The following is a 15,352-nucleotide window of genomic DNA, read 5'->3' as shown; positions in this document are numbered from 1 at the left end:
CCCTCGGCTGAGTATCGACGCCGAGGGCAGGGATTCGAACTTGGCGGCCATATTGGGTGTGGGCCAGGCGAATCGCGCGCTCTAGCAGCGCTATAAAAAGGAAGTAAGAACAATCCTCTAGCGATTACCATCAGAAGAACCCTTTTCCCTCCTGAGGCGGAAGCCGGGAGGTCTCTTTCTTTCACTTTTTGCCTTGACACCCTAGGAATTGTATTTTTAACTTTGTTTGCTCGTGCTTGATTAAAAAGCACTTTTTAAAAACTTGCATTCCCCTAGCGTGTTTCTTTAGCGCTTGATTAAAAAGCGCTACAGAACAGAGACTCCTCAGCGCTCCTAAGCGCTCTGTGCCCCTCCCCTACCCGGACCGCCCTCGGCTGAGTATCGACGCCGAGGGCAGGGATTCGAACTTGGCGGCCATATTGGGTGTGGGCCAGGCGAATCGCGCGCTCTAGCAGCGCTATAAAAGAACGGTCATGACTCCGCGCAGCGGACGCGTACAGCGGAAGCGCCGGACCTGCGCCGGAGTCGTGCCAGAGTCATGCCCGTTTGCGCCCGTTCGCGCACTGTCGGGCCCAAGGCCTAAGACCCCTGGTATACTACCCCATGCCCTTTAACATACTCTCGCTTGTCACTCCTTTCGCTCAACAGGATACTTCCATCATTATGCAGTCATTCGATGGACCTTGGCCTCGACTGCTTCTCTTGTAGCAACTGCTCTTTTAGGGCTACAGAGGCCACTACCAAAACCTCATTAGCCCCTAAAAATAGATTAGTAGATACTGCTCTAAAGATGGCACTGGTTAACTGCCGATCTTTACCAAAGCACTCCACGGAAATCGCACTACTGATCGAAGACTTAAATGTGGACATTCTGTTTTTAACAGAAACGTGGCTCGGCTCGTCCTCCGGCCCCGACATTGTCCGGGCCCTACCTGCTGGATATCTGATCCAACACAGAGACCGAGAACTTAAAGTTGGCGGAGGGATTGCCATTTTAAATAGGGAACACTTAGTTTGTCACTTAATCAACAGCACTATCCCAGACTGTGAGAGTACACAATTCTCCATCTCCTACTCCCCAGAACTCTCAATCTCCGGTCTCTTAATCTACCGTCCTCCCGGCCAGATTGGTCAATTTATAGAAGGGCTATCTGAAACAATTCTTGAATCAGCCGCCATGGTCTCTAACTTCATGGTGCTAGGAGACTTGAACCTTCACTTTAACAATCCTTTGGACACCATTGCTACGGAACTAACCAAAGGCTTGGCTGCATGTCAACTTAATTTGATCGTTCAACACCCTACTCACTCTAAAGGGAATCTCTTAGATCCAATATTCACCAATGTTGCAGAATTGTCTACATCTGTACCATACTCCATTCCTTGGTCAGACCATATGGTAATACCCTTTTCATAGAAAATTAACAGACCGTGCACCAATCAACCCTCCCATAAAACCTTAGGTAGGCACTGGACAAAGTTAGAACCCAGCGACTGGATAGAATCTCTGAAGCAGAACAAACCTATGACCAATCAGAATATTGATAGGGCCAATACAGACTTCAATCAATGGATAGAACAATCACTAAATAGTGTGCTCCCTAAAAAATGCATTTCAAAGAAAAAAGGTCCGAATAAACAGCCATGGTTCAATTCGGACCTAAGATCTCTTAAACAGGAATGCAAACGAGAGGAAAGACAATGGCGAAAACACTATGACGAAGAGAAAAAAACTAAATACAAACTTACAATTAAGAAATATAAAACTGCACTTAATATAGTCAAATCCACTTTTTATGCTGAAAAAATCGAAAAATCCACTAACGCTCCCAGAGAAAGGTTTAGAATAGTAAAAACTTTGACAAGGGCCCCTGATCCCCCTACATCCGTACTTTCATCTGAAGAATCTGGTGCCCGCTGCAATGAACTAGCAAACTTTTTTGCCACGAAAATCGAAAAAATTCTTCTCTCTCTCCCTCCACTTCCAGCAGTTGAATCCAACCCTTCTCCGAGGGATGATATCGACTCTACCATACCCCATCTTGCTTCCTTTCATCCGCTCAGTGACGATCTTTTCCCTTCCCTTTTTAATTCCATAAAGAGCGGTTCTCCCCTTGATCCCGCCCCTATGTCTATCTTGAAATTAGTCCTCCCTCATGTTAGCAGAAACATCATTGACCTGGTCAATACTTCTCTGGAGTCTGGCACAGTGCCTCAAGACTGGAAATTAGCCATGGTAAGGGCTCTGTTGAAAAAGCCAAATCTCAACCCTGATGATTTTTCCAACTACCGTCCCATCTCCCTCCTCCCTGGTATCAGTAAGCTTACTGAAAAATGGGTGAATAAACAACTGGCATCCTATCTGGAGTCCCATAACCTGCTACACCCCACACAAACAGGCTTCCGAAAGGGACAGGGAACCGAAACAGCTTTGTTAAGGGTGGTCGAGGTATCCAGGAGGATTCTGGACGCAGGTGGCAGCGCGGCCATTATCCTCCTGGACCTCAGTGCCGCCGTGTCCTCCTAGCTCGTCTAGAGAGAATTGGAGTCACAGGTAAAGCCCTTGAGTGGCTTGAGTCCTTCCTTAGTAATAGATTCTTTAAGGTCTTCTCAGACACCAACTGCTCCCTTCCAGTGCCATTACAGTGTGGGGTACCACAAGGCTCCTCCCTCAGCCCCACACTGTTCAATGTGTACATGGCACCTTTGGCAGAGGTAGTGGCCCCCTTTGGAATCCAACTGGTAAGCTACGCTGATGATACCCAGCTAGTAGTCTCCCTCACCCAGGCAGACTCCCCCCGGACAATCTTTGCAGCTGCCTGGGAGCGGTCGCAGAGTGGATGGATGCATCCCATCTGAAACTGAACGGAGGAAAAACCGAGCTGATGATGCTCGGAAGAAAAGCCACCTTTAACACCTCTGCTATGTGGCCTACTTGCATGGGACCCGGACCTACCCCAAAAACTGAGATAAAAAGCCTTGGGTTCTGGCTCGACACGGAATTATCCTTCAAAATCCAGGCAAGAAAAACAGTGGCTACTTGCTTCGGTCTAACGAAAACCATCCGCAAAATCCTCTCCCAGCTACCCGAAACCGCTAAGAAAACCATAGTCCAGTCCCTTATTCTATCAAGGCTGGACTATGGGAATGCACTCTACTTAGGAGCCCCCACCTCAGTTATCAGTCGACTTCAGACGGCCCAAAACTCCGCAGCGAGGCTACTCACTGGTACTAGCCATCGTACCTCAGCAGTGCCCTCACTAAGGACCCTGCATTGGCTCCCAATAAAGGAGCGGGTCCATTTCAAAACCCTCTGTCTGGTCCATAAAACTCTCCATGGGAATGGCCCCCCCGTCCTGAATGATATGATTAGACCATATACTCCATCTAGGGACCTTCGTTCTAAACAGCAAAACCTTCTTATAATACCCAGAACCAACAGAGCTCGATCTGGGGACCGCCTTTTCTCGCGAAATGCAGCAAAGCTGTGGAATGCCCTCCCGCTCTCACTTCGTCTAGAACCCAACTTGCTGGTATTCCGAAAACAACTTAAAACAGCACTGTTTCCCAAGGCATAGATGAGTTAGCCTACACTGCCCAGATCTTGTCTATTTCTTCTGTTCAACATCAAGCGCTGGGATGCTTTCGAGTAGCCATGCGCTATATAAGAGCCTCTTCAATTCAATTCAATTCAAGAGTCAGCTTACCCAAAAAGCCAGTAACCCATTGGAAGTGGGAGATGTTTAATCCTGACTCGTTCACTCAGATGCTACGAAAAAATGAGCCAGAGCTGGACAAGGATATTAACCTAGCCAACAGACAAGTGGGATCATGGATAACCGAAGCGCTGAATGAAATAGCACCCTGGACGACCAAAAATACAAGAAGGGGTGCATCTCAGCTCCATGGTTCAATGACTCCTTAATGAAGGCCAAACAAAAGTGCAAACAGTTGGAACGCAGGTGGCGTAAGAACTACTGCGAAACATTAAAGGAGAATATAAACAACAACAAAAAACCTACTACGCTCTGAAAAGAAAACTCGTTGTGAGATCTACACTGGAAAAATTGAAATTGCCAAAAACTCCTCACAAGAGATGTTTGCCATATTAAAATCCCTACAATCAGCAGATAGACTAACAGAGCCCCCCTCCATACTGGAGGAATCCAGGAATAGAATTGCAGACTTCTTTGCAGAGAAAGTGACAATAATCTATGATACTTTCCCTAGAGAAGCACACCAGGCCACTAGCTCCAAAGACACTACATCCACATTAGTCAAAGTTGCAACCCTAGAGGAATTTATATAATGTCAGAGCCAGATGCAATAAGGAAACTAGCAAACAGAATCAAATCAGGTTCACCTAGAGACCCAGCCCGTCCCAAAATCTTATTACAAGGAGCAAAATGTATTGTACGTTTCATATCAGAACTTATCTCCCGCTCCTTCCAATCGGGAGAAGTTCCCTATGAATGGAAGCAAGCTATGGTCCTCCCATTAAGGAAATACCCACAAATAGATTATGAGGTACTAGATAATCTACGACCCTTCTCACGTCGACCTTTCTTTGCTAAAATTGCAGAAAAAATTGTTAACACTCAGCTCACAAAACACAGCAATAATAATGACCTACTACCCTGCTCACAATCAGGTTCCGTGCCGTACAGTCCACTGAAACTGCCTTGCTCCTGGCCACAGAAACTCTAAGACAACGGACGGACGAAGGACAGACAGCTGCACTGATCCTTTTGGACCTCAGTGCAGCATTTGATACAGTCTCCCATGAACTCCTCCTACAGAGATTAGAAGCTTGTGGTATAGGGGTATGGCTCTGAGCTGGATGAAATCCTTCCTGGCGGAAAGGGGTTTCCAGATTACACAAGACACATTCACTTCCAAGAGATCTCCCCTATTACAAGGAGTTCCCTAGGGGTCAATACTGAGCCCTACATTGTTCAACCTTTATATGGGACCCCTAGCTAATATAGTGGAAGGCTACAAAGTGTCCATTGTATCTCAACCTGACGATACTCAGCTTATCGTCACACTATCGCAAAACCCAGAACATAATGCACATTAATGTTCCCAATGTATGGAGGAAGTAACAGCATGGATGGCAGACCACTGCTTAAAACTTAAAAGGCAGTAAGACAGAAGTGATGGTAATGGGAAGAGCGCTATCTGGACATCAGTTTGGTGTCCGGAAGCACTTGGCCAGCTCCCAACCCCTAAAACTGAAGTCAAGAACCTTGGAGTATTGTTTTTACCACAACCTGACACATGAAAATCAAATCCGAAAAAAAACAGGCAAATGTTTCGGAACTCTGAAAACCCTACGGAAAGTCATTGACCTACTACCGGTTCAAGCCAGAAAAAAGTATAATACATGCAGTGGTCACCTCTCAGATTGATTACAGCAATTTTCTAGATCTAGCTGTAGCCAAAAAAGGCTGATGAAGCTGCAATCTACCTAGAAGATCGTCCAACACAAAGGCCCGGGCCAAATTGCATTGGTTGCCTGTGGCCAAGACGATCCTGTTCAAGGCAATGTGCTTCTGCCATCGTATCCTAGCAAATAAAGGCCCAAGGTGTCTACAAGACATTAACACATCCTCCACCCCCAATAGAAGGCCTAAGAGCTGAAGGAAAGTCATTGGTAATAGTACCCAAATTTAGGAAGGCCAGGCTAGGAGGCTGCTCTTTCAAATACCTGGCAGCAAAACATTGGAATTCATTACCAATGGATTTGAGGAAAGAGCCATGTGAAGTTGACTTTAGGAAAAGGCTGAAAACTTGGGTTTTCTCCCACCTATAAACCAGAATGGACCTTTAAACAAGACAGCTAGGGCTCTCCTTCCTGTCTCGTGTCATTTCTGAGCTTCTGCTCAGCGCGGGGACACACCGTTGGTGTAACCAGGCGCTCTACAAATGCTGCTGCTGATGAGATAGATAGCTAAATAGGTAGATAGATAGGTCACACTTAAATTCAAATAAATGACAATGCTTCAATGAGTATTATAATAGATAAATGTTTCCTTAAGTATGACATACAAGCACACTGAAAGCAAACTAGAAACCCACATAAGGAGGATATGCAGACTAACATTGTTTACAATTATAACTGTATTCCTCAAGTAAAATACATACCACCATGACATAAAGGAGTTCAGTTATATATTTATAAAGAACAGTTCTAATGGACACAATGTGATATGCACTGAAATAGCAGCAGTCAAATAAACAAATGTCCCTCAAAAGGACTTTACAGAAGCATTAGCAGGAGACAGTAACTCATAAAGAAGGAGTCCACCCTTTTCTCACAACTGCTAGAAAGTATCCTGCAATCACATCATGATCTAAACACAAAGCTAACACTAAAGTAATAATAAAGTAAACACATAAACACTAAAAGGAATTACCTTGTGTGTGGATGTGCTCCTTGTAAAAGAGCAAAATGCACTCACTCAAAGTGAAGTTAGCCAGTGGCTGAAGTGGGCGGACCCACTGCCTCATATTGTGAGCTGTAATGGGCGGAAGTAAAATATGAATGAGACAACAAAAGACATATCGATGAAGAGAGCTGGCTGAAAGCCCCTATAAATAAGTATATTTTGCATATAATGTTAGTGAAATCAAAAGGTGCTCACCACAAATATGTCCATTTGTAAATTGATTGGATAGTTTTGGAAATAAATTGGACAGAAGTCAGTGATAGCTTTACAATCAAAAGTAAGATCAGTTTAGCTATTGCATGCCTTGGATACTTCAACAGAAACCCCTCAATATAGAACTTTCAGTCTTCTTCTAGTACTTTTTCTTGCACTTGTAATAAAAAGAATACTGCAATACATGGTGATCTTTTGCCTGCTATGGTCACAGATGTGGCAGTTTCATTTCAGTGATCACTTTGGAATAAATGAAATCAAGCTTATATTTTAGCACAGTTATGCTGAGCTAGCAGAATTAGTCATTGGTGCAGGGTTTAACTTTTTGCATGCTTCGGAAAGCCCCTGACCGTCTGACGTCACAGAGGGCGTGTGCGGAGAACGGCCAGGGGCGGTCCGAATCTCGCCCACTATTCAAATCTCCCGCATAGCGCAAAAATATGCTCCGCATGCAGGGGGTCAAAGTAACAGCATGATGTTACATAATGTCAATATACATAAAAAGGAAACATTGGAAGAAGAAAACAGAAAAATGCGGAAACCATTTACTGGTCTTATTTTGTAGATGAAGAAGAGTGGCCCCAAAAGCAATTGGCTAAGGATTTAGAGTGTATCTTTAGGAAAAACCTAATATGATGGGTGAGGGATTGCATTTGTGAATTTCTTATTTGGATTATCATGCTTGTTCCCACCCAGGTGGTATCACAGTTGGATCGTTTTGAACTAGTAATTGATGTTCTAGGTCCAAAGACTGACATTTTTGGATTTACTCCTCTTTCCCATCACCTGTCCCTACTTGGTTTGAATACAAGTCTAGAACTAAACGTTTTCCATGATTTCCTTTGAAGGGCCTCAACACACAAAAGGTCCCACAGTGCTTTCGGTTGTTGTATTGTTGTCTCCACAACTAATGACCATAAACAATGGCCCAATGTAAGATTTTAACTCTTTTTAAGATTTTGATGTCATGTCACTTAATCACTTTTGTTCCCACCTTTGCATTTAATCATGTCAAAAGTTTAATTTCAGGGCCTCTTATAGTATCTTTACAGTTAATTTAGGAATGTTTGTTGTAACAGTGTTTCACCAGTCTTTGGTAAAAGCCTGCACATCTCTATTCTTCACAAGTGGCTTTACTTACTTGAGTAAAAAAAGATTCAAGTACCTGCTATACAGAGATAGGCAGATGCAGTGGCCCGCAACATTGTCATTCAATGGTTTTCTTAATGTTTTATTGTAGCAACCGATAGTCAGATGCTGGAACAACGTAGCCCCAGATCTGTTTGACAGCAGCCATCTCGTCTCAGACCTTTGAGGAGTGCAGTGCTGCCAGTACTGGACCGAGAGCTGAGTGCATTAGCTGCAAGGGATTTAGGGAGTTTGTTTGAGTAAGGACTGTTTCAGTGAATATCTTGTGATGGTCTTCAGGTTTTCCATGGGCTTAAAACAGAAAGGCCTGGGTTTTCTAATTAGCTCCAACTTTATTCTTGCATTTTTCTCATAGATTAGATGGGGGAAACCCTTTACTTGGAACTCCTTATGATCAGTGATGATCAAAATAGTCATGAGTATTCAGGCTGTGTCTGAACAACTTTGTGATGATCTTCTTGTATCTCTCCTTCACCTGCTCTTGCATATCATTTCAGAAATGGCTCTTTGGTCTCTTAAAGTGTTTTGATGGCACATATTGGAAAGTGGTACTTCAGATTGAGGTGTTGGGGCATCTTACCTTTACTTTCTTAAATTGTTTCATATGCCAGGCCATTGTCCCCTTCTCTTTGGGGATTTCTCAGACTTCCTAAATCAATGTTTTATTTTTCCTTTAAAACCTCACCACTTTGTTACCAACTGGTTGTAGCTGTGTAGAGCACTTACAAAGTAGGTACGTGTGTCTTGCTGGCAAGATATGTGTACAGATGGTAAAGCCAGAGACTGATATAACCGTCAGGGGAGCTCAAGTATTCTCTGATTTTGCCGCATGTTCATGATTTAGTTAACAATGAAACTGGCCGGATGGGGTTTTGGTGGATACACTGGTCTTGTGTTAAAAGGTGGTACAACCTACAGGTTTCAAGAACTATAATATCTCTTGTACTACCCGTCAATACATATTGTGATCTCTCATTTTGTCTCTATCCCATCGATTGGCTGACTTTATGATGGTATCCTCCAGTAAGAGGAATGAAGGCATAGATTGTCATTGTTCAGAAAGATGCAGGTCGGTATCCCCTGTTAACGGAAGCATTTCATTAATACAAGTCCTTCCAATACTCTTTTCTTTTTTAATATTACATTTTAATTAACGTTTCCATACAAGGTATCTTAACAGACTGGACCGAGATCTGAGTGCATTAGCTGCGAGGGATTTAGGGAGTTTGTTTGAGTAAGGACTGTTTCAGTGAATATCTTGTGATGGTCTTCAGGTTTTCCATGGGCTTAAAACAGATATGCCTGGGTTTTCTAATTAGCTCCAACTTTATTCTTGCATTTTTCTCATAGATTAGATGGGGGAAACCCTTTACTTGGAACTCCTTATGATCAGTGATGATCAAAATAGTCATGAGTATTCAGGCTGTGTCTGAACAACTTTGTGATGATCTTCTTGTATCTCTCCTTCACCTGCTCTTGCATATCATTTCAGAAATGGCTCTTTGGTCTCTTGAAGTGTTTTGATGGCACCAATTGGAAAGTGGTACTTCAGATTGAGGTGTTGGGGCATCTTACCTTTACTTTCTTAAATTGTTTCATATGCCAGGCCATTGTCCCCTTCTCTTTGGGGATTTCTCAGACTTCCTAAATCAATGTTTTATTTTTCCTTTAAAACCTCATCACTTTGTTACCAACTGGTTGTAGCTGTGTAGAGCACTTACAAAGTAGGTACGTGTGTCTTGCTGGCAAGATATGTGTACAGATGGTAAAGCCAGAGACTGATATAGCCGTCAGGGGAGCTCAAATATTCTCTGATTTTGCCGCATGTTCATGATTTAGTTAACAATGTAACTGGCCGGATGGGGTTTTGGAGGATACACTGGTCTTGTGTTAAAAAGTGGTACAATCTACAGGTTTCAAGAGCTATAATATCTCTTGTACTACCCGTTAATACATATTGTAATCTCTCATTTTGTCTCTATCCCATCGATTGGCTGACTTTATGATGGGTATCCTCCAGTAAGAGGAATGAAGGCATAGATTGTCATTGTTCAGAAAGATGCAGGTGGGTATCCCCTGTTAACGGAAGCATTTCATTAATACAAGTCCTTCCAATACTCTTTTCTTTTTTAATATAACATTTTAATTAACGTTTCCATACAAGGTATCTTAACAGACAGACAGTGTTTTTTGTTATTAAACAGATCAGCAAGTTTAGTGGAGGGCAGCTTAAGAATCCTGATGTTCGGATAGGAATAGTCAGATTAAAAACATTGAGTTTTATAAGAGAGGGTACTAATTAGTCCTTCGACCCACCAATAAGATGGTTTAGATCCACTATCCCTTCTGAGAAATATCCCTTGAGCGACCATATCTTGACAGCCAAGGACCCCTACTTGTATTGTGTTTGCATGAACTCCATGCCCATGAGCCATTCATAACTCTGTCTAAGCTATCCAGAGAACAGTAGCCTTTCTTCCCCCCTTCTTCTTTCCACTCTTTTTATTGGCCCTCTAACAATTCTTTTCTCTTTCCTTGATCAGTCTTATTGGCTCTGTCTGGACACCACACCATGTGTGCATTTCTCGTTCACCTCCTCAATTCACCGCATTATCTGTGGGGGACCATGAATCCTCTATAGGCAATAGAGTCAGAGTCTCAACACTTCACTCTATAACTGGTTCTCAGTCCCAGCGCTGCAGTCGTCCTTCTCTTCGGTGGTGGGTCTGTGCCTGCCGAGGTGGGCTGACTGCACATGCTGACCACGGCCTGCGAACCGTTCAGCCTTCAGCTATGTGTCTCCTCATGCAGCTCCTGCTTGCAGCACACCATGGTGCAGGCAAGTGCCGCAATAAACCACACATGAATGTTCTGTACTAGCCAATGTTTGCAGACATGTAATCTATGGCTGCCAATTATTATGTGGAACTTTTTCTATTGGAAGCTGAACCTCTGTAAACCATTGCAGCTTCCAATCCAATCAGATAATTCCCTTCTCATTGTTAGTATCTTTGACCTGGACTTAATCCTTGGTTTAGTGCTTCTGTGGATTCTTTGTATGTCACTTAGGCTTTTGTTTATTCGTTACTCTATTTTTATTGTTTTATTACTATTCCCACCTAGCATTAAAACTCAAGAATGATTGAAACAGTGCAATTTTATGTTTGATTTCTATCTCTTGATCATGTGGCATATTGAATTTGTTCTTCAGATTCTTTTTACACGCATCTCCAACATATATATAGCATATATTTATATATATATATATATATATATATATATATATATATATGTATATATATATATGGCACTCATTCGTGCTAGTCTTAAAAGTTAATAAAATGTTTGAACAGAAAAAACAACACTTATTTTCTTTTATTTAGTTGTATGACTAACCGGATTGTCTCCACATTTTGTTCTCTTTTTCAGTTTCATGAAGATGGAACAGATTTGGACAAAATGGTTGGTTGGGGCACGCAATACCCTTATGCCTACCCAGTGTGGTTTGGAAGATTTGTGGCCTACTTGAACATCATTCATCCTGATTATGCTAAAACCTTGTTGGCAAGAAGTGGTAAGTCTTCACTGATATTAAGATGTAACAATAAGGTAAAGTTACTTCTTTTAGGCACTATAAGTCCTGAAATGTTAAGTTAAAGTCCCCATATATTCAACTCAGCACCTAATAGTGCATTGAAATACCTTCTGTAGGTGTTTCCTAAGTGACCAAACTGCCTGTCTTTACAAACCCAGATATTCTCAGATTATATAAGGCTTCTTTCCTGAGACTAGTTATCATTGGAGTGGAGATACATATCAGACTGTGCCTTTTCCACCTCCAGCACAAGACATCATGTACTGAGGCGCAGGCAGCCTGTGGAGCAGTAATCCATGATTGTCTACTAATGGTTGATGTGCAGTAGGTGTCCTTTGCGCTTTGTATGTAGTGGTCAATGTCTCCCTGGTATTAGGATGATTCAGTAAAGTTCCAATTACCACAAAAGTGGACTATTACTAAAACATAGAAAATTGCGATTATGTATGAATCACTGTCCATACCTTGATGAGACTTGTTAGAAATGGGGTCTCTAGTTTTTTTTTTTTTTCATTTACAAAAAACCCTTTATTTATAGTTAGCAGGTGACACAGCTGTGCGCCTACATCCACTTTGTGGCCGGCAGCTCACCATGCGATCTTTGCATTCTAGCACGGTGTCTTGGCTTCCGAGCCGTTGCTTAACACAGCATGCCGCCTACAACCACACAGGGCCGGCCGCGTTTGAAATCAGCGTGTTCAGTGCCATCCTGATGTCTTGCGCCATATCCGCACATCCTCCCCCTCCCCCTCCCCCATCACTTTTACTCCCATCCTTCACATTTCAGTATGCCTTCAGTGCATCTTGCAGGGAGAGCGGGCACAGTGCAACCTATGGTCTGTAGACATGTGTTAGACTCATCTGTCGTTTTCAACCTTTTCGACTTAAACAACTGTTGACCATATATAGCAAACATTAGCCAGTGTGCACACATCAACCGTGTAACCGTATAACAAACTCAACAGGGCACATTACCGTACACTCCTCGTACTTTCCTGTCACATACGTACAGACTGTCACCCATCGCACCTCATTTCCCTACCTCATTTTCTGGTATTAGTTCTAATCCACACTTCCCCAGATCAGACCACCTCTCTCATCTCTTTCTCTCAATCATTTACTCATCGTCCCCTGACTGTTCGGCCCATATGTCTTTAGGTTTCGACTTCACAGGTAGCTCTTCCGCATATGTCTCAAGCTGGTCTCTGGAGAACACCATATCCTTTAGCCAGCCCGATACTTTAGGAGAGAGTTTGCTGTCCCAAGTGAACAACACACGCCGCCTTGCCAGTAGCAACGCCACCTGAATCAATTTGTCCAGTGCACCTTTTACTACAGACCCGTGCCCTAACAAACACAGCGCTGGGTCGTTCTGCATCTCAATGCCTGTCATCTTTGCCACACTGGTGATCACTTCATCCCAGTATGTTTGCACCTGGGAACACTCCCAAGCCAGGTGTATGAATCCCGCATTTTCGACTCCACACCTCCTGCATTTCCCCTCTTCTCTCAATCCTATTTTCCACAGCTTGTGCGGAGTGTGGTACACCTGGTGAATATATTTTAAATGAATGATCCTCAGATTACTGTTGGGGTCAATTTCCCTGTTATCGCGCAGACCTGTTCCCACTCTACCTCTGTTAGCGGGGGGTCCAATATATTATTCCAACGTGTCAGACTCCCGTCTACTGCGCATGAGGTATCCGCCTGGACCGCTTTATACAATTTAGTTATCATTTTCTTTTTCGTGGGTGCTGTTATAACCAGCTGCAGCGCGAGTGATTGCGCCGGTTCTGCCGGAAAATCAGGATAATGTGCTCTAATAGCCTGTCGCAATCTGTGACACGTAAACTTGAACAATAATGTCGGGTTCGCGATGTATGTTAGGTCGTCTTCCGACATATACGTCCCCTCAGTATAGAGGTCCCCCATGGTAACTATTCCCACCTCTCGTAGGGATTGAATCGACCCCCTATCTTGCGCCACCGACAGTGCCGCGTGTCCCTGTATAGGCAAGGCGGGTGCATACAATGGAAGTTTATGTGTTCTCCGCCCTATGGCTTACCAGGCCGCTACAGTAATGTCTATTGTGTTTATTTCTGTTTTAGGTGTATGTCGACGAGCGTGTGTCAGTATGCCTTTCAGCGGTGTGGGATCTGCATCCCCCTGCTCCACTGCCACGTGTGGTGTGAATGCGTGGTGTTGAAACCAATAGTATGCGTATTGTGCTTGGCAGCAGAGATAGTACAGATATATGTCCGGCGCCTTGAATCCCCCCTTAACGTATGGAAGCGCCAGTGTGCGCCAACTTATACGTGGCTGTTTCGCGCCCCATACTAGTCTAAGGAGTTGCGTTTGGATTGTTTTAAAAAAATGCACCGTCAATGGGACCGGTACATTACAAAACAGGTACAGTAGCTTAGGCAATATCACCATCTTTATAACAGCAATCCTGTCTGCTAGCGACAACGGCAATCCCACCCACCTGTCCACCTGTGTAGCAATCGCCTCGTATGCTGCTCCGTAATTTTCAGTAATCACCATTTCTGGATCCCTGTGTATCCACACTCCCAAGTATTTCACCGGGTCTGTGGACCAGATGAGGGGGTATTCCATCACCGGGGATGTGGTAGCTGCAGTCAACGGAATAACCACTGATTTTTGCCAATTGATACTTAATCCAGAAAATAGGCCAAACTTTATGTATTCCCTCAATAGTGGGGATAGGTACACCGCCGGTTCTTGCACATACAGAACCATATCGTCAGCGTATAGTGATATCCCTACCGGTCTATTATCGAACTGCAACGCCGCAGCGCTGTGTAACTGGCGCACCTTACACGCTAGTGGTTCCAGGGCGATAGCAAATAATAACGGGGACAGCGGGCATCTCTGTCGTGTGCCTCTGCCTATTTGTAGTGGTTCAGACGTGTCTCCCCCGATGCGGACCCGTGCCGTAGGTTCCGCGTAGAGCAATTGTATCCACTGAACGAACATAACGGGGAAACCCATTCTATGCAGTACATGTATCATGTAGCCCCACTCCACTGAATCAAACGCCTTTGCGGCATCTAATAGTACCCCGACTGCTTGGAGTTCAGGGTTTAACACATGCAGCATGGCAAATATGGTTCGTAGATTCAGGGACGTGGACCGATCTGGTATAAAGCCCGCCTGATCTGGTAGGACCAGCAGAGGCATCAGTGGCTGCTACCTGGTGGCTAGTATCTTCGCTAAAATTTTAGCATTGATGTTTATAAGCGATAGAGGGCGATAGGAATCGCACTTCTCCGGTGGCTTGTCCTTCATCAAAAGTGTTATAATTAACGCCTGTCGAAGTGACGGGGGCAGCTTGCCCTCTTCATAGGCCTCAGCTTATATTGCCAATAGATGGGGTGCGAGGAGCTGAGCATGCGCTTTATAAAATTCTGCCGTCAGCCCATCTGGTCCAGGCGCCTTCCCATTCGGGAGTGTGTTAATGGCCGCCACGACCTCTTCTTCGTCCACCGGTAAACTGAGGTATTTCCTATGATCATCGGACAGCCACGCGCACGCAACATCCTCTAAATAGTCCCTTAGAGCCTGCACTTCAGTGTCGCTCTTGGACTCGTTTAGTGTTCCGTAGAATCGCCTAAACGAATCCCCCACTTCCTTAGGAGTGTTGTATTCCACCCCCTTATCATCTACTATACGCTCTATAGGAGGCTGCATGGCTCGTCGCGTTAGTTGGGCCACTATTGATCTGCCCGGTCGCCCACCTTCCCCATATCGTCTGGCCATGTATCGTTTGGACAGGTATTTAATCTCCGAGTCTGCGAGTTCATTATACTCATCCACCAACTCTCGCATATCCATCAGCATCTGCGCATCATGCTCGGCATCATACTGCGTTTCAAGCTCCCTCAATCGCCTCTCAAGCTTTTGCAATCTATTGCGAATATCC

At 44.1% G+C, this 15,352-nt stretch overlaps 1 protein-coding gene across 1 annotated transcript in view; it reads left to right on the top strand.

Moving 5' to 3' along the window:
- Positions 1-15,352, top strand: part of LOC144800127 (cytochrome P450 4B1-like) — a 417,525-nt gene that overhangs the window by 36,772 nt on the left and 365,401 nt on the right. Inside the window, exon 2 of the mRNA XM_078671655.1 lies at positions 11,244-11,388. Within this exon, the coding sequence (XP_078527781.1) occupies positions 11,244-11,388 (145 nt within the window). The remainder of the gene's footprint in view (positions 1-11,243; positions 11,389-15,352) is intronic.

Source organism: Lissotriton helveticus, chromosome 1_2 (genome assembly GCF_964261635.1).
Source record: "Lissotriton helveticus chromosome 1_2, aLisHel1.1, whole genome shotgun sequence".
Taxonomy (NCBI): Eukaryota; Metazoa; Chordata; class Amphibia; order Caudata; family Salamandridae; genus Lissotriton; species Lissotriton helveticus.
The sequence above is the reverse complement of the archived record's forward strand: the minus strand, read 5'-3'. Positions and strand labels throughout refer to the sequence as shown.